Source organism: Triturus cristatus, chromosome 11 (assembly GCF_964204655.1).
Source record: "Triturus cristatus chromosome 11, aTriCri1.1, whole genome shotgun sequence".
Classification (NCBI taxonomy): domain Eukaryota; kingdom Metazoa; phylum Chordata; class Amphibia; order Caudata; family Salamandridae; genus Triturus; species Triturus cristatus.
In genome coordinates this window covers 154,136,690-154,156,533 of record NC_140594.1, presented here as the reverse complement: position 1 = coordinate 154,156,533, position 19,844 = coordinate 154,136,690, and the positions used below count along the sequence as shown (strand labels likewise).

The 19,844-nt window shown below is 50.7% G+C and overlaps 1 protein-coding gene across 5 annotated transcripts in view; it reads left to right on the top strand.

Annotated features, from left to right (window-relative positions):
• CCDC62 (coiled-coil domain containing 62) overlaps nucleotides 1–19,844 on the top strand; it is a 139,341-nt gene that overhangs the window by 87,188 nt on the left and 32,309 nt on the right. For all 5 annotated transcript variants that reach the window (XM_085633602.1, XM_085633600.1, XM_085633601.1 and 2 more), the window contains exon 11: nucleotides 18,299–18,433. In XM_085633602.1, coding sequence (XP_085489728.1) covers nucleotides 18,299–18,433 — 135 coding nt within the window. The remainder of the gene's footprint in view (nucleotides 1–18,298; nucleotides 18,434–19,844) is intronic.

The window sequence follows — 19,844 nt, the reverse complement described above, 5'->3', positions numbered from 1 at the left end:
CTACAGTTTCTGCAATGTTACCTAGGCTGGATAAAAAATATAATCACTAGAAAATTCGCTGTCATGCTTAATTTGTCATCCAAAACTGTATTCAATAGTAACGCAAGCAGCTCAACGTTGATCCAAAAATCCATCCACACCATCTCCCCACCACCTGATAGAGAAGGCCAGCACTTGGATAACATACGAAAAACTTTTCCACTGTGACGGAGACTACTGTTCAAGCCCCCAATTCATTGGCTATTCTTGGCCCTATAATAGGCAAATGTGATCAGACATCACCACATACATAGATCTCTTGCCAGAAGATGTGAGAGGAAAAGCAAAAAAATCATACAAAAGGGGAAAGAACTTCCTCTGAAATGATTGACTGTGTAATGGACGTCAACAGGTTTTTGCCAGCTGGCAGGAGCTGCTGTTCTCAAGAGACGGGTATGGCTGAAAGCAACAACGTTCAGACCAGAAATCCAAAGTAAAATCTTAGACATGCCATACGATGGAGAAGTATTGTTTTGCAAGAACGTGGGCGATGCTTTGCAGGCAATTAAAGCAGACACGGATACCACAAAGTCTTTGGGTACTTTACAAATGGGAAAGCTTCCTTTTCGTAGAGGAAGAGGGCTATACTATTACAGAGGCGGATATCAACCATATAGATATCTGCATTATCAGCCCTTTCAACAGCAGTATCAACCTAATTATCTCCAACAACAGTTTAGACAGCCACCAACAGCGGGTTACAGCAAAAAGCTCAGAGAAGGAAACAACCTTCTCAAGGAAGGGACACTGGTCGAAAACATTGACTACTTGATGGGGCCGCTTTTGATATGATTAGCCCCCACATTTTGCCTGGTATTTGAGGTGGTTTTGTAGTGCACAGGGTCACTGCCAACACGTGCCAGTGCTTCTTCCTTAAAAACCTATCCACAATTGGTACTTGTACCCCATGTAAGTCCCTAGCAAGTGACACCCTGAGTACCTAGGGCTGGGAAGCTGAAGAGGTTCCCCTGGGGCCCCCTCACTAGGACCATGCCACTGCCCTTGCAGCTAGCATGCCCCTGAGAGGTGAAAAATGACAAGGTTAACATGGGACTCAGCCTGGGTGCCATGCCAGCCAGCACTGCCTGAAGGTATAGAATAAGTCACCCCTCTAACAGGCCTTGCAGCCCTAAGGCAGAGAGCACTATACCACAAGTGGGGGCATATCTGCTGGAGTACATATGCCCCTACAATACATAAGCCAATTGTTTAAATATTGTAAGTGCCAGGGAAGCTATAAAGAGTGCATGGGCTGGAAACTCGACAACTCGAGTTCCACAGCACTATGATGGCTTCACTGAAACCAGGAGTGTTTGGTACCAAAGAGCTCCTTTTAATTAATCCCCACTGATGCCAGTGTGAGATTTATTAAACCATGTACTCAGATGGCACCTCAGAGGTGCCCCCTGAAAAGCTACCGACCCTAGTGTGGTCAGTGACTGCCTTTAGGCAGCCTACCACACACAGCCATATTTCTGGACCCCTGGGTGGAGAGCCTCTACTCTCTGGGACCAGAAACAATGCACATCCTGGGCAGAGATGGGTCACCTCCTCCCCCAGGACGGGCCAGTGCTCGAAGAGGAAGCTTCAAAGGCCTGCTGCATTTGTAATGCAAACCCCAGCCTCTGCTGCTAGCAGCCAATGGCAGCCCCTGTCTTACACCCCTACTTTGGGCAAAAAAAAACGGTGGGAGAACTTAGAAAGACTAGGAGGTGTGCCCACCTTGCTAACTGCCCCCTTCAGGTGGAGGAGGCGATATTAAGCACACTTTTCAGTCCCCTCCATCTTGAAGATGAGGGGGCTCTTCCATTCAGGGCCAGGACTATGCCCCCTCGCACAGGAAGTTGGCATAATAGAGGGTGTAGTCACCCCAGATGAGGTGCCCATTGGCCCTACCTGTTACTCCCTTAAAACTCCCCTAAATCTAGTATTTAGGAGGTTCCTTCATACCTTGAAACTAGTTACCTGTGACCTAAGAAAGATTGAAAAGACGCCGTGCAGCGAAGCCTGAAGATGACTACTGACATGGCCCCAGCCCTACCTGCCTGCCTTAAGCTTCAAAGACCCTGCGAGAAGACGATGCCTTTCCTGCAGCCAGCGACTTCCAGGAACCCAAGGCCTGAACTTTGACAAAGACCAGAACTCCAGAGGACGGCGGTTCTGCCCCCCAAGAATCCAACACCAAGGATCCCGGTGCCAGCTGGAACTGAGAGTCCTGACCACTCTGTATCTGACACCTACGGCCTGAGTCAAAGTGGCCCACCGACCCAGAACAGGTTCCCCAGCTAGCCTGACGTCAAACCCAGCGTTGACTGACCCCCTCCTGGACTCCACGGTGACGCCTGCAGCCTGAATTCAGAGGCTCTCCCTGACCGTGACCCGCTCCGGTAAGAAGACTCCGACATCTAAAGGCACCCCTGCCCCCCAAAGCCCCTGGGCTTTAGTGAGTTGAATCGACGGTGCCCCTACGACCTCCTACATCTCTACTTACCTCTGCTGTCGTTGGCCTCCCTCCTGTAACCTCCAGTGCGCCGCCTGTAGCTTGTTTGTCCGAAGCAAGTTCTCCATTGAAAAGCATTGGGCGCTTGGCGCTGAATGGGCATCCTGTACCTGGCTGCCCCAGTGCCGCTGATGGTGTACGTTTGGTGCTGATTTGTGGTCCCCCCTGTGCTTGCTCTAACCCCCAAAGCTTGGACTCTGCAACCGATTTACCTACCTGCCAGCATTGTGGCTTTGAGCACCCCCAGACTCCATTGAAACACATTAGGCCGAACTCCAATTTTGACCTCTGCACCTGGCCTCCCCTGTGCCACTGGTGGTGCAGTTTTGGTACCCAGCTGACCTTTAGCCCCGAAGACTGGTTCTGTAGGTTGCATACTTACCTGTATAGCCACATTGTTGTTTTCTCCATAGGATAGCATTGAACTGTTCAGACTTTTGAAAGTGAAATGTATTTTTATTTAAAAACATACTTACCTTATTGTGAAGACCTTGGTCTTAAAATAAAACACAAAGCTTTTTTTTTTTTTTGTAAAATTGATATGGATCTCCTTTTTGAGTCGTTTCAGTTATTGGTCATGTGCGTGCAATAAATGTCATGCACTCCTCTGTGTTGGTACTAAGGCTGCTCTCCCACACTACCACAAATAGAGCACTATGGGTTTGCCTTGAGCACTGTACACTTCTTGGGGAATCTCTGGACTCTGTGCACGGTATACCCACCTAGTGGTACACCGTATTTAGAGCCAGCTTCCTACACCGGTTACACCGGCTTTATCCTGGCAACGTATTGGGGGCGGGATCACAAATTACTTATTCCAGTGGAAACTGATAACAACTGATAGGTGTGTTTTTGATCTAACCACCTACAGTCATAAGTTGGAATTCACTCCAAACCTCTAAATACCCCTCCGAAGGGAGCATACCCTCCTCATTTGCACCTGCTTTAGCGGAAAATAGTAACCATGATCAGCAAAGGCACGATAGAAAGAGTACCGCTCACCCAGAAAGAAATGGATTTTTATTCCTGGATTCCTCTTGATCAGAAAAAAGGAAAGTGGCTACCCATTTTGGATCCGCTGAAGCTAAACAAATATCTAAAGAAACAATCCTTTCTCATGGTTACTCTGCAAGACATCCTGCATTTTCTCAATCATGGGGATTATATGTCAACATTGGATCTCCAGGATGCCAATTTTCACATCTCAATCCAACCAAAACATCGCAAGTTCTTAAGATTCAGGGTGGCCAGCACTCATTATCAATTCAAAGTTCTCCCTTTTGGACTGAAATATACTCCCTGTATTTTCGCAAAATGCTTAGCTCCAGTTGCAGCTCATTTAAGACTACTGGGTTGTCAGGTATTCATACCTCAAAGGTCTTTGCACAGTGGGGTTGAGGTTGAAGCCTACCCACAATTTTTAACACCTAATAGCCCTGTCCAAGGTCCTCCCCCATTAACTCAACAGAGTGGAAGTAGCAAACAAGAAACATCGACTCTTCTGCCTGAACAACCCTAGCCGTCGGATATAGCAAGTCCCCTTGTTCCAGCCATGGTCACAAAGAAAGGATAATAGGGAGTCGGTCCTTTGCCGATGACATGGAGCACTTGGGACTGAGAACCTAAAAATGTCGAATTAAGCCAGACATTTCTGCTAAGCCGACATTCATTGTGGCAATGATCAACTCAATCATCGATTATACTTTTGTGTCCTAAAACCACCCCCCCCCCCCATTTCATATGATTAACCTCTATGAAATAGGAAGCCCTCTGGAAAGTGACAATCAACCCCAGAGCATCCTGTCTAGTTTACAATACTCGCCATATGAGCAAGCGCAGTCGGACACCGGTACTGCCTCCACAGTTAACTATAGGAGGATTTACTGGACAACAGGATCAATCGCTCTGGTCGAACGAAAAGGAAGGAATAAATTGGAGCTCGTATGCAAATCAACCTCTGACCCACTGGAACAATGGGCCCAACTCCCGGTTCTCCTTCTGGCTGAAGGAGGACTCACGTGGGAAACCAAAGGCTTCGCTAGGGGCCTGTCCCAGGTGGCTTACTGCCCAACGCATTATAGAAAAAAAGAAACTAAATCACACACTGCGGTTACTTCAAATGAGTTCAAGCTCCCCTCTACGGAGGGCGGTCCTGCCCCAGTTTATATAAAAAAGCCACATTGGAGTCAGCCAAGTCAGAGTACTGGTATTGACACAAACTTCAATTAGCCACTAGAAGAAAAGAGGCCAGAGAGTTCTGGAGTTAGGTGAATCATGTTTCAAGCCCTCGGCTGCCCCCTGCATCCACTATTATCTCAGAAGTCGCTTGGATTACCTACTTCCAAGAAATGTTTGGAGGCTCCAAGATGACTCAAAGGGATCCACAAAAGAAAGTTGCCAAATCTGGAGGTTGACGATCCAATTCTTCCGGATGATGTGGAAAAAATAATCGCTTCAGGGCGTCACAATGGCGGTCCTGGCCTCAACGGTCTTCCGCAGGCTATCTGTAAAGAGAATCCTCAATATTGGGCCAAACATCTGTGCTACCTGTATAACCATGCTCTTTCCAACCAGGCTATCCCTTACAGCTGGTGAGGGTCGAACATACCCCTGGTCTACAAAGCTGGGAACAAATCACTAACATCAAACTACTAACTGATTGCTTTGTAAGACGGAGAGGCAAAATACTTCATCAAGCTTTTGCTGGTCTAACTGATCGACTGGGCAGAGGAAGACTCACTGGTACCAGTGACCCAAACAGGGTTTGTCAAAAATGCAGGCGCAATTACGAATATCTTAATGCTTACCTTGCTAATTGACCTTGCCAGACTTCGCTCCCTTAATCTACACCTTTGTTTTGTGGACTTCCGTTCTGCCTTTAACGCGATCAAGTGTAACATCTTGTGGTCCAAGCTACTAATCTGGGGAATCTCCCCGTCACTCCTCAGTGCCATCCAATTACTTTACACCAACCCATGGACAAGGGTAAGGCTGGGTACAGGAGCAACTGTCTCAAGGAAAATATACATGTGCAACAGACTCAAACAAGGATGTGTCCTAGCCCTGTCCTTGTTTAACCTGCATCTGACAACTATCTTCAAGAACATAAAATCTCATCCCACTGCATTATCTGGATTTATAGCTTCCCTCATGCTGTATGCCGATGACGTTGTATTATTCAGCTACACGAGAAGGTCAGCCTGCAAAGATTAATAAATGCAACAGTAAAGTATGCAGCAAAGCATGGGCTTCAAGTTAATCTCAATAAAACAAAGACTATGCGACTAAGCACAAGAAGAAACTCTCCGCCAACGTTCCACCAGAATGGCTCAACCCTGGAATCTGATACGGAATAGAAGTACCTAGGGGTAATCTTTGACCCAAGAGGTGCATTCAGTAAGCCAACTCCCTAACATCTGCTTTTTGCACTTTAAGAAATTCTTTGCAAGGCTTGTCGCTCCAACCACTCCTACAAGTCATGGCTGCAAAACATGTTCTCTCTATAGCGTATGGTGCCGAGGCCCTCAGGGGGAGAGCAGACAAAGTGATCGACAACGCTATAATTGGTACTTACTGGCAGGTGTTTAAACTCACACGCCACGCTTCACCAGCTCAAATACGGCTCGAGTTTGGCCTACAGAGGCAGAATTTAAAGAGCTTTGGCGCCTATCTAAAATCCTGCTACAAGTTAAAAAAACGAGTCAGGAGTCACACTAAGAAGCATCTTGTGGAAGGCTATCTCTGATCCAGGAAACTCCCAGGCACATGATTATTTAAACTTGGCTCTAACAACGTTCCAGGTAGAGGCCCTCTGGGCCTTAACACTCACTCAGACAGTTTTTAATAGAGCCATAAATTCAGTAGCAAAAAAAGTCTCCTCTCAACAACAAAGCCCTGATATCATAAGATCACATGCTGGGGTGACAATAGGCACATACGGTCTCCTAAAGCCACAACCATACCTTGGGGAACTGTTTGGGTTAATGGCAAAACTTAACCTGCTGTACCACCGGCTAGGCTGCTTACCCATACGATGCAACTCGCCCATTTGGCTGAGAAAATCCACAGAGTTCGCATGCCGGCTTTGTCGATATCCAAAGAAGACGTGTCATATTGCTTGTACTTGCCCCACTTTGAAGACATAGCGAAAGGGACTGCTGAAACGTTTCATAAGGAACGGAATCCGCACATGCTGTCAGGGAATTATAGCTTGCCTACAAGGAGAGGATCTAATGCTTTGCAGGCAATTCCAGAAATGTATGAGACTGGTGGAATTAAAACTGGCTAAACAGGTCCTACAGTAAAAGGTTAAAATTCTAACGCACGCGCCTTGTTTGCACTTTGATCATTTAAACGTTCGTATGCTTGGCGTGCCCCCTAAACCATGGTCATTCCTAAGGTCTTACGCTTGTTGTGCCCTCTTAATCATGGTCATGTCCCACTTGCCTCCTGCTGGTTTTTTTGTTCAGTCTCCCTCAGCTCACCAACCCTGCCAATCGCACTTACTTTTCACAGTTAGGGCCTTTTGTCAGCCAGCGCCTTTTGTCAACCATTCACTCTTCCACCTTTACTAACACACCCAGCGCTTGTTTCAGCAAATTTGCTCTTTGATCCTCCTATGGCTTAGTATATACCATCGTGTAGCACTTACCATCAGTGGTAATGCAGTAAGCACTTTCAAATTTGCACTAACCAAGTAATAATGTTTCTTTGAGCTTTGCTGTTTTTAAATGGTGTTTTCAATTGTATTAAATCCTTTAATCTAGCGAACGATCAAGAACACAGAGATTATTGTTTACAGCTGGACTTTTACAGCAATTTTTAAATAACAGGTCATTCACGTGTTTTGTTTTTAACTAGTGCTTTAATTGTAAGTTTTCATTAAATGAACAATAAAGTTTCATTATCTGGAGACACATATCTCGACGATTGGTTAATAAAAGCTTCAACTTCTCATCGGGCAACGAAGGCAACAAGACCCTATCTTACGCTATTCAACAACCTCGGCCTTACAGTCAACCCGCAGAAGTCATCTCTCAATCCTTTGACAAAGATAAGGTTCTTGGGAGCAGTTCTCGACACAATTCAAGACTAAGCATTTTTGTTGCAAGAAAGGTGAATAAGACTCGCGCTCTTAGCACAGAGATTACTGAAAAGAGACTTTGTTTCAGTTCGCCTATTCAAGTCACTCTTCGTGATGATGTCCTCTTGCATTTTGCTAGTACCATATTGCCGCCTCCAAATGTGAAGAGTTGGACAAACAATGGCTTCAAATTCAGGGGTCATTCGACTACGTAATTTAAATCACTCCAAACATGAAAGTGTCTTTACACTGGTGGACGAAGAATGCCAATCTATCCGTAGGATTAACCTTCCTACCTCTGATACCTGAATTTGTTAGGGGTGGGGCGCTCACCCACAGCATTTGAGAATCGGTGGAAAATGGACTCCATGCCAAATGAAAATGCACGTATATCTGCTGGAACTCAAAGCCATAGCACTGGGTCTGCTGTCATTCTTACTCAGGATAAAAGGTTTGTCAGTATTGGTTCGTACAGATGACACCACCAGCATGCATTATATAAATAAACAAGGGAGTACAAGATCACCATCTCTGTCACAAGAAATTTGGAACTGGGCTCAACAACAGCAAATAACAATCAAGGCAGAGCATGTTCCAGCATTAATCAATGTTCTAGCAGATACGTTGAGCAGAACCAACAACAGCCTTCACGAATGAGAGCTCAACCAGGAAGGCCTGGACAGCATTTTCGATCATTGGGGCAGACCAAACTTAGATCTGTTTGCGACACAGGAAAATCAAAAATGCAAGTTGGCACCCATATCCAGGGTTGTTGGGAAAAGCGTTTTCGATCTACTGGTTAGGAATCTTTGCTTAAACTTTTCCCCCAAACCTTTTACTCCCAAGACTTCTCAGCAAAATGAAAAGGGAATCGTGCCAAATGATTTTCATTGCCCCCGAGAAGGCTCACACAGCATTGGTTCACAGAACTACTGCTCCTATTGGAGGAGAGTCGCATTCGCTTGAAACCTCAGTCTATACTGCTGACAATGAGCCAAAACCAGCTAGTTCATCTGAACCCAACATCCTTGCACTAGTCTGCCTGGCTCCTGAATACAATGTGTTCGTGTTGGAGGGAGGACCACCGGGGAGTCGGGGAGACTATTCTGGGGTACCTTCCTACCGCAAGGTTATAGCCGAGCGCCGCTGAGAAGCCCCCTCGGGGAGGTCTTTCTCCTATGATCGTACTAGGCCCAGTAATACCACCACACAGGACTCAATATCAGTTGCTTGACTTGGTTCTTTATCAGCAGTAGTACGTTCAATATTTACAGGGGGATCGAGGGATCCAGTAAGAGTCTCAATGTCTTTTAGAGGGATAGGGTAGCGGGACAGTCTTAGTACCAACCAGGTACGGGAGGGCTCTGCGCCAGACCTTGAGTGCTGGTCTCAGAGCGGCTCGGACGTGGGGAGCCGCGACGGCGTCTGCAGGGCTCGGGTGGTAGTTCCGCTTGGGTCGAGCCGCGACACAGTCAGCAGGGCTCCGGTGGTAGGTCCGCTTCGGTCGAGCCGCGACGAGGTCAGCTGGGCTCTGGTGGTAAGGTTCAACAAGGTCGGGCCGCGACAGCGTCAGCAGGGCCCCAAAGGTTCGTGAAGGTCTTTAAGCACGGTGGAGCCGCGACGTCGTCAGCAGGGCTCAGAGTGTAGGTTCAGGATGAGTCTTCTTCCGTAGGGTCAGCCGCGATCCGATCAGCAGGGCTCTTGACTCCAGGATACAACTACTGTCCTGTTGTCGGGTCGCCCCAGATATAGGACTGGAGCCCTTTGATGTCCGGACCCTTGCACCCGGAGGGGGCGGAGAGGCCGAGTAGGGAGCGGCCAGACGCCCAGCAGGAGAGGCGCCAGGCCCCAGAGAGCTGTGGGGCGATCGCACCTAGGTGTGGAAGGACGGTTGGGGGTCCCATCGATACTGCCCTCCGCCGGGAGTGGGAAGGGTTCACGTGGTATCCCCTGGGCCAGGGGTTGGCACCTCGATGTCGGGCCTCGCTGGAACAGAGGCCGGGTGGAGCGGGGTCACGTAGGTGGTCACGTGGAGTGACGTATAATCCAAAATGGAGGAGCCCCGAGGTGCATGGGACCTAGTGCGGCTTAGCGAGGGGGAACAGGACCACGCCACGAGGCCGGCTCCAACACGCGTCCCCCCCCAGCTGAAGGCAGGGAGAGTCACCCATCTCCTTGGGGGTTCTCCTCGCCGAGGCGGAAGAATCTGGACAGGCCGTCAGCATTGGCGTGGTCGTTGCCGGGCCGGTGCTCCACGGTGAAGTCCATCCCTTGCAGCGAGATGGACCATCGCAACAACTTGGGGTTCTCGCCCCGCATTTGCATGAGCCACCGCAATGGCCGGTGGTCAGTTTGGACCCTGAAGTGGGTGCCGAAAAGGTAGGGCCGGAGCTTCTTGAGAGCCCATACCATGGCGAAGGCCTCCCGCTCGATGGTGCTCCACCTCTGTTCTCGTGGCAGCAGTCGGCGGCTGATAAAGGCCACAGGTCGGTCGAGGCCCTCGGCGTCCATCTGGGAGAGGACCGCCCCGACCCCGTACTCCGAGGCATCGGTCTGGACTACAAATTCCTTGCTGTAGTCAGGGGCCTGTAGCACAGGGGCAGCGCACATGGCCGCCTTGAGGGCCTCAAAAGCGGTCTGACAGCGGGGCGTCCAGTGCACCGCCTTGGGCTGTTTCTTGGAAGTGAGCTCCGTAAGGGGGCCCACAATGCTGCCATAATCCTTAATGAATCGTCGGTAGTAGCCTGTGAGGCCTAAGAAGGCCCGGACAGCGGTTTGGGTTGCGGGGGGCTCCCACGCCTGGATGGCGTCGACCTTTAACTGGAGGGGCGCCACCTGGCCACTCCCCACCTGGTGACCCAGGTAGGTCACAGATCCTTGACCGATCTGGCATTTACTGGCCTTAATTGTGAGCCCCGCTCTTTGGAGAGCGGCCAGGACTTCCCCGAGGTGTCCTAGGTGCGCGGCCCAGTGTTTGCTGAAGACTGCAATGTCGTCGATGTAGGCCGCGCTGAAGGCTTCTAGTCCGGCCAGGACCTTGTTCACTAGCCGCTGAAAGGTCGCTGGTGCGTTCTTCATACCGAAGGGCATTACCCGAAAGTGGTAGTGCCCATCGGGGGTGGAAAAGGCGGATCGTTCCTGGGCGCCGGGAGTGAGCTTGATCTGCCAGTACCCAGCGGTGAGATCAAAGGTGCTTAGGTAGCGGGCGGCCCCTAAGCGATCGATCAGCTCGTCTGCTCGTGGCAAGGGGTGGGCATCGGTCTTGGTGACTGCGTTCAGGCCCCGGTAGTCGACACAAAATCTGAGTTCCGGGGCAGTGCCGGGGGCGGCGGCCTTTGGCACCAAGACTACCGGGCTGGCCCACGGGCTGTCTGATGGCTCGATGACTCCGAAGGCGAGCATCTTGGAGACCTCGGTCTGTATGCAGGCTCGGACTCGGTCAGGTACTCTGTAAGCGTGGTGTCACACAGGGGGGCTGTCCCCAGTATCCACGTCGTGGACGCACCAGGGGGTCACCCCGGGCGTGAGAGAGAAGAGGGCAGCGAAGGGGTGCAGCAGCTTCTGGCAGTCATGGCGCTGTTCTGGTGTCAGGGTGGCGGAGAGGCGGACGCCCTCCAAGGAGCCGTCTTGGCCCGAGGACCCCAGGAGGTCTGGTAGGGGCTCGGAGTCACTTTCGCCCCCATCGTCGGTAGCCAGCAGCAGGCTTAGTTCAGTTCGGGCAAAGTGGGGCTTGAGCCGGTTGGCGTGCAGGACCCGGAGGGGGTTCCTCGGGGACTCCATGTCGACCAGGTACGTGACGGGGCTCTTCCTCTCAACTACCTTGAAGGGCCCGGTCCACTTGTCCTGCAGGGCGCAGGGGTCCACGGGTGACATGACACAGACTTGCTGGCCCGGCTCGAACTCGATGGTTGAGGCATTTTCGTCATACCAGCGTTTCATGTCTTCTTGGCTGGCTTCGAGGTTGGCTTCTGCCAGGGCCTGGAACTTCCGAGTCTGGTTCCGCAGGGTCAGGAGGTACCGGTAGACGTCGGGAGGGGCATCTTGGACTTGCGCCTCCCAACCCTCCTTGACCAGGCTGAGGGGCCCTCGGACGGGGAGCCCATACAATAGTTCGAAGGGGCTGAAGCCCAGGGATTTCTGTGGTACCTCCCGATAGGCGAACAGGAGGCAGGGCAGCAGGACATCCCATCTCCTCCTCAGGGGCTCTTCCAGGCCCTTGATCATCCCCTTCAGGGTTCTGTTGAACCGCTCGACCAGTCCGTTCCCCTGGGGGTGGTAAGGGGTGGTGAATTTGTAGGTGACCCCACATTGTTGCCAGAGGGATCTCATGTACTTTGAAATAAAGTTCGTACCCCTGTCACTCACCACTTCTCGGGGGAACCCCACCCTGGAGAAGATGCCCATCAGTGCCCGGCCCACCACTGGAGCTGTCACGGTGCGGAGTGGGATGGCCTCGGGGTATCGGGTGGCGTGGTCGACCAGTACTAGGATGAAGCACTGTCCCAGGGCGGTTCGGGGGTCGAGGGGCCCCACGATGTCGATCCCCACTCGTTCGAACGGGGTGTGGACGGCTGGAAATGGTTGTAGGGGGACTTTCAGTCGACCACCAGTCTTCCCGCTAGCCTGGCAGGTCGGGCAGGACCGGCAGTGATGGTCCACGTCTCTTCTCATTCGGGGCCAATAGAAATGAGTCACTAGGCGGCTGTAAGTTTTGTCCCGCCCGAGGTGTCCGGCGAGGGGCACGTCATGCGCCAGGTTCAGGAGGAACTCTCGAAATCGGAGGGGGACCACCAGCACCCGGCCGGCCCCTAGTTCGGCGACTTTCTGCTCGCTATACAATAAGTCATTGTCCCAATAGACCCAGTGGGTTCCCGTGGGGTCCCCCGCGGCCTGGGCGGCCGCCTGCTGTCGGGCCCCCTCGAGGGACGGGCAGGCCTTCTGCTCTTGCTGGAATTGTTCGCGGGTGGGGCCCCCGTCGTGGCGCCACTGGGCCAGCTCGGGGATCTCGCTGAGGGAGGCGGCCTCGTCGGGAGAAAGTTCGGACGGCCCGGCTTCCTCGTCAGGTTCCTCCGTGCCGGAGGAGGGTGGTAGTTCGGGGCCCGTCGGCTTGTCGGGGGCCGTGGCAGCGGCTGGTTGGGCGGTCATGGACCAGGTGGTGGCGCAGGCCCACTCGGGCAGTCCTAGCATCCCCAGATGCTCTCGGCGTTCCACCTGGGCCCAGGGGGAGCTCTCTAGGTCATTCCCCAGGTGGCAGTCCACTGGGGCGTCGTCGCGGACAGTTACTTTTAGGGTGCCGGACACTCCTCCCCACTCGAAGGGGATCCTGGCCATCTGGCACATGCTCTCGGTGTTGTCCGCGGTCCGGACAGGGCATAGGACATGTGGCAGGATCTGTTCGGGTGTCACCAGGTGGCAGCGGACAGCGGTCACACTGGCCCCAGTGTCCCGGAGGGCTTCGGCCCGTCGTCCATTGATGGTAACCCACTGCTGGTACTTCTGGGTGTTGCTCGGGATGGCAGCTCGGGGCACCATTTCTCAGGAGCCCAGGCATACAAGCGACATGGCAGCTGGTTCCCACTCGGGGGACCCGCCGTCGTGGTTTTCCTCCTCGTCTTCTCCCTCCCCCAGGGCTGCGGCGGCTATTTGCCGGGGAGGAGGCCCAGCGGTCCCGTTCCGTCGGTTCACGGGGCAGGCCGGGTCGCTCGCATAGTGGCCGGTCTGCTGGCAGCCGAAGCAGGTCACTGTCGGTCGTGGTCCAGGCCGTGCGATAGGGGTCCCCCTTCGGCCCAGGGTCGGGGACGGGTGGTTGGTGGCTTGGCCTCGTGGCGGGCTTCTGGGCGGCCCGACCGGGAATTCTCGACTGCGGTGGGACCCCCCTCCTCCGCCTCGCTGGCGGGAAGGACCCGTGGTACTCCGTTGGTAGTCCCCCACGGGATTCCGGGGGACCCGGGTGTTGACCCATCGGTCTGCTTCGGCGGCGAGCTTCCGGGGCTCGGTCAGTTTACTGTCCAGGAGGTGTTGCCTTAGTTCAACAAAGCAGTTGTTGGCGAGGTGCTCCCAGACAATGAGGTCGAACAGTTCATTGTATGAGGTGACCTTGCTCCCTTTTATCCATCCTTCAAAGGCTCGGCTGAAGAAGTCCACATATTCGACCCACGTGGTACTGGGGAGCTTCTTGCAGTCCCGGAAGCGCTGCCGGTACATCTCGGCTGATAGTCCATAGCGTGTGAGTAGGGCTTCTTTCATGTGGTCGCATGATGTCATCACCGCGTCGGGGAGTTGCAGCAGGGTATCTCGGCCCTCGCTGAGGAACCTCCCCCATAGGCCGCCACCCCAATCCTTCCGGGGTACCCGATGGGAGGTCATGGCTACTTCGTATGCTCGGAACCATTGCTGGATGTCGTCATTTTTATAGTACTCCTTGACGACATCCTTGGGGATATGAACCTTTGGCTCGGTCAGTGGCAGAGCGTCCCGGGCTCCGGGGGTGCTGGTCTCCCCCGTTTTAGATTTTAGTTCAAGTTCCTTGAGGCTCCTCTCGTGCTCGAGGGTTAGCCGTCTCTCCTCTAGTTCCCGATGCCGTTTCTTTTCCTCGATTTCCTCTTGCAGCCGTAGTTGCTCCAAGGCTATTTTCTTCTCCGCCAGTAGGAGCTCACCGTCCAGCCGGAGTCGGGCGAGGTCCATTTCGTGTGTCCGGACCCTCTCCCGTTCTCGAATTTCTTCGTGGGAAAGGCTGGTTTCTGGGACGTTTCGCCCCCCATCTGTCGGGGTTGGGGTCGGCAGGTTTCCGTCCCGGGCCGAGGTCCCTTCGGCTCGGGGTGGAGTGGTCTCGGGTTCTGCCCAGGCTTTCAGGGCTTTCTGCATTTCTTCCTTGGTGCCCAATCCTGTGGTTGGGATCCCTTTGTCCTTGCAGAATTGTTTCAGTTCTTTGTGAGTGTATTCTTCCAACCTTTCCGGCTGGAAGGCTGCGGCCACGGTTGCCTCTTGGCCGTCCATGGTTCCCTTTTCTTTTTCCGTCTGGTTAGGTAGTGGGTGCGTTACTTGCCTGTACGATTGCGTCTGGCTCGGATCCCGTCGCTGGCCATCAAATGTTGGAGGGAGGACCACCGGGGAGTCGGGGAGACTATTCCGGGGTACCTTCCTACCGCAAGGTTATAGCCGAGCGCCGCTGAGAAGCCCCCTCGGGGAGGTCTTTCTCCTATGATCGTACTAGGCCCAGTAATACCACCACACAGGACTCAATATCAGTTGCTTGACTTGGTTCTTTATCAGCAGTAGTACGTTCAATATTTACAGGGGGATCGAGGGATCCAGTAAGAGTCTCAATGTCTTTTAGAGGGATAGGGTAGCGGGACAGTCTTAGTACCAACCAGGTACGGGAGGGCTCTGCGCCAGGCCTTGAGTGCTGGTCTCCGAGCGGCTCGGACGTGGGGAGCCGCGACGGCGTCTGCAGGGCTCGGGTGGTAGTTCCGCTTGGGTCGAGCCGCGACACAGTCAGCAGGGCTCCGGTGGTAGGTCCGCTTCGGTCGAGCCGCGACGAGGTCAGCTGGGCTCTGGTGGTAAGGTTCAACAAGGTCGGGCCGCGACAGCGTCAGCAGGACCCCAAAGGTTCGTGAAGGTCTTTAAGCACGGTGGAGCCGCGACGTCGTCAGCAGGGCTCAGAGTGTAGGTTCAGGATGAGTCTTCATCCGTAGGGTCAGCCGCGATCCGATCAGCAGGGCTCTTGACTCCAGGATACAACTACTGTCCTGTTGTCGGGTCGCCCCAGATATAGGACTGGAGCCCTTTGATGTCCGGACCCTTGCACCCGGAGGGGGCGGAGAGGCCGAGTAGGGAGCGGCCAGACGCCCAGCAGGAGAGGCGCCAGGCCCCAGAGAGCTGTGGGGCGATCGCACCTAGGTGTGGAAGGACGGTTGGGGGTCCCATCGATACTGCCCTCCGCCGGGAGTGGGAAGGGTTCACGTGGTATCCCCTGGGCCAGGGGTTGGCGCCTCGATGTCGGGCCTCGCTGGAACAGAGGCCGGGTGGAGCGGGGTCACGTAGGTGGTCACGTGGAGTGACGTATAATCCAAAATGGAGGAGCCCCGAGGTGCATGGGACCTCGTGCGGCTTAGCGAGGGGGAACAGGACCACGCCCCGAGGCCGGCTCCAACAGTTCGCAAACCTGAGTATCCCTCAAGATTGTAGAGAAATTCTTGAAAAAGCGAGAACGAAAACTAACATTAGGACATACAAGCGGAAATGGAAGCATTTCTGTTTATGGTGCCAAATATCAGAAGTGTATCCTATTTCAGCACCACCGGAGCAAATTCGGCCCTATCTGCTGCTTTTAGCAAAATCAGGGTTGGCACATACTTTAATTAAAGTGCACTTAGCAGCAATCTCAAGATTTAGAAGATAGACAGGTTTACCTGTCCTATGGTCTAGCAAAGCAATCAAACAATTAGTTAAAGGCCTTTTCAGAGTCTTTCTACCAATAAGTAAACCTCCTCCATCTTGGGAACTCAATAAAGTACTTGTGCATCTGATGAATGCTCCATTTGAGCCCATTCACGAAGCAGATATGACATTTTTAACATGGAAAATGGCACTTTTATATGCTCTGATATGAGCAAGAAGAGTTAGTGAAATTCAGGCTTTTACAATTCAAGAATCATTTATGCAGTTAAAAAATAATAGTATCAGTCTTAAAACCAATCCCAAATGTATACCTAAGGTCCCAACAGATTTAAATGTAAACGAATCAATTGTCCTCAAGACATTCTTCCTGAATCCACATAGTACTGCTGAACTATCCTATACTTTGGATGTTAAAAGATGCAGCAAATGTTATGTTCACTGGACAATTCAGAAAATCAGATCAGCTGCTAGTCACATATGGTAACGCAGGGTTTTTCCAGTTTCAAAACTGAGTATAACTCGATGAATTGCAGAGGCTATCCATCTTTGTCACAGTAACGCTTGAAGACCTTTTATGGACAAAGTAAGAGTGCACTCTACCAGAGCTGTCTCTACAACTACTGCTCTTTTTGCTTGTGTACCTATTGAGGAAATATGCCGAGTGGCAACATGGAGGAGCAGAAGTCCTCCGTACAGAGTGATGCAGCTGTCGGACAAGTAGTGTTGCATTGGCTATTCCAATAAGGTGAGCCTTGGCCTATTCTGTTACCCACCATACGCAAGTGTGTCATCGTAATTATGATTGTGCATGTGTTATAACTGCTAGCTACTCTGATTCAAGCATGCGAAAGATCCAATACTGGAGAAGAACATAAGTTACTTATCTTTAACTGTAGTTCTCCAGCATTGGAATCTTTAATAGAGTGAAGAGAGTGAAGCTTCTGTGGGAAGTGTTCTAGAGGGTACTATTGGCCAAAAGTTTAGTTCTTAATAAATGATGTGGATAGATGTGGATAAATTACTAAAGTGAATAGTTTCTAGCCATTATAGGCTATATGTATCATTTTGCACTGCTTTCCAATTATACTGTGTGACTCCCACTTTGCCAACGAGTAATGATTCAAGCATGTGAATCTATGAAAGATGCCAATACTGGAGAACTACAGTTATAGGTAAGAAACGTATTTTCTTTTGAGCTGAAAACTTTAGAAGGTTGTTTAAAATTTCAATATACCATTAAAAAATAATAATACCAGCACATTCCAGGCATGCTTACGTATTTGGGCACCCTGGAATAATCCAAATGTTTACACTTTTAGGCGCGTGATGGTTAGTAGGTTGTCTTTGTACTCATTTGGTAGCGGTCAGTTAGTTCTGCAGGTTGCAGTGGGCACCTGAGAAATAGTTCTGCCTTGGAAATTATTTTTTTTTTATTTATTTATTTTACAAAGTAAGCATTGGCTAAAGTGTATTTAGCAGGAGGCGTCCATAGTCTGTACCAAGGAGATTTTTGTAGAAAAAAACGGTCATTGAATATGCCTAATGGGATTTACAATTGCTTTTTCAATTTCTGTTCAAAACACTAACTCAATTGCTAAGAAAAGCATTTGAAAAATATGCACACCTTTCTTGGAGTCAGTTGTAGGGTAATGGTTGGAACTGAAATGCACTGCATAGTTTTCAAAAGCTGTGACTTGTTCTGTGGCGTAACACAAAATGATTGCCCCCATACCCCCCCTGCAGAATATGATGAAAACGCCAGAGTCTCCCAAATCTCACAGATTTTCATTGGTCTTCGGTTGAATGGGGGCCACCAGAAGGACTGCGGCGCCCCTGGCGGTTTGGTGGCTCCTCTTGCACCGCAGGGGCCTGCCTGACGCCGCTGGTGACATGTTTGTAGTTGGTATTTCTATATTTCATACAGTTTCCAAATCCACTGGACACATAGTTACTGGCTGAATCAGAAATTGCACATAACTGGTAATGGAGGTCTTTGTGGGTTATCCATAGAGCTCTTTCTCAGTTTGGCAAGGGGGCAGTTGTCTTGGAGGCCTATACGGCATGCCTATGAGGAAAGACCCTGTGAGGCTCACCCGACAAACTAGACCAATATGTATTAAAGCATAGGGCGTTACCAGTCGACTAAGACTGTGGAGCAAGACATTTTTCAAGGAGTTGCAAAAGCTGGTAAACTACTTTCATGAAAAGTCTAATACCTTAAAAAGGGGAGAATGATATATGGGGTAAACTAATAATCTATGTTTTTCTCGTTCTAGAAGTCGTGTTCACCAACTGGTAAGCTACAGCGTCTGCTGGCGGAGTCTCGACAGATGGTTGCTGATCTGGAGCTGAGCGCCTTGCTCCCTGCTGGCTCCTGCTCGAGTCTCCACAACAGCAGCAGCAGTAACCTGGTGCGTTGTGGGTCATATGTGCATCACAGAGCTCAACAGTGGTAACAATGTGGTTTATTTGTAATTTATACTTTTCTGAGCCTGATACACCACCCGTAATAGACCTTCAAACATGAAATGCATCTTAATATTTTCAGGTCGACTTCTTGGAATCATTGACTTCTACTTCGGCCAGCTCAATTGAATTATGGGCATACAGTGGAACGCAAGCTTGGCAAATGGCAAGTTCACAAAAGGCAACCCTGATGAAAAGTCATGTTGTCAAGTAGAGAAGTAGGAGAACTCCACAAAAGTTAAAAAAAAAAAAAAAAGACGGAGCCAGGTTCACTCTGTTTTTCCCCCCCATCTTTTATGTACAAAAAGTTAAAAAGTGAATACATTTCATAAATAATAGGTTTTGGAGTTTAAATTAGATTTTTATAAAAATACATCCTAGAGGAGGAATACAGGATATGCTATAAAACATTGGTGTGCCTCTTCCTTTAGCGCTGCAAATAAAGTTGTATGAAGCAATGGCGGGGGAAGGGCAGAAGATGATTGCAACAAAGAAAAAGATGAGGAGAACGGTGCACAGAGCAATAGAAGTGAGGGTGGTGCAAGAGAAGACCTCAGGGTAGAGCGGTGGCATGGGAACTAATAAACAAACAGAATAGGGGTGACTAGGTTAGGAGTAAACTGCTGTTAGTTGGAAGCAAAGGCAATACTGAGGGGAGTAAATAAGACCAAACAACAGGGAGCAGAGGAGGGTAGAGCAGAACAGATGAAGTAGAGGGTCAAGATGTGTAGAGCACTGCAAGGAGGAAGGCGGGGCAGACCATGATGTTCGGGGAGGAGGGCAATGATGACGAAAAAAGACACACAGAATGAATGGAGGGAGGGATGTGGAATATTAGCTGGATTCCAGAGAACAAGAAAAAGACCACGATGGGGAAAAAGACAGCACCGAGGAGACGGTGGAAAGGTAGGCAAGTCAGAGTGATGAGGAAGAGGAGGGTTGGCCCATTCTTGTATCGTCCATTCTTCCTCCCTATTCTCACATTTCACCCCAAGCCCCATAATGAAAAAGGAGAGACAGGGTTACAGAGCGCGTAGGATGATGGATGAGAAATGTAAAGTGTGGAGCAGAAAAGAGCGGATATGTGTGACCCTCCGTAGGAAAAATAAGCAAAAAAAAAATAATCAGTTTTAGCAACCTAAAGTTGAATTTATCAACCATGGAATTTCCATTTAGAGAAAAATGTGAGCATGTAATAGAGAACTGTCATTTGTAATGCTTTTTTATCAAACTTACGTAGATCGAGCTAAGTGCACACCCGCGTGCCTAAACGTACTTCATGAAAGTGAGAGGTTGAAATCGAATTTAGTTGAGTGTCATTTAATTGATTGATTAAGCCGAAACCCTATGCTGAGC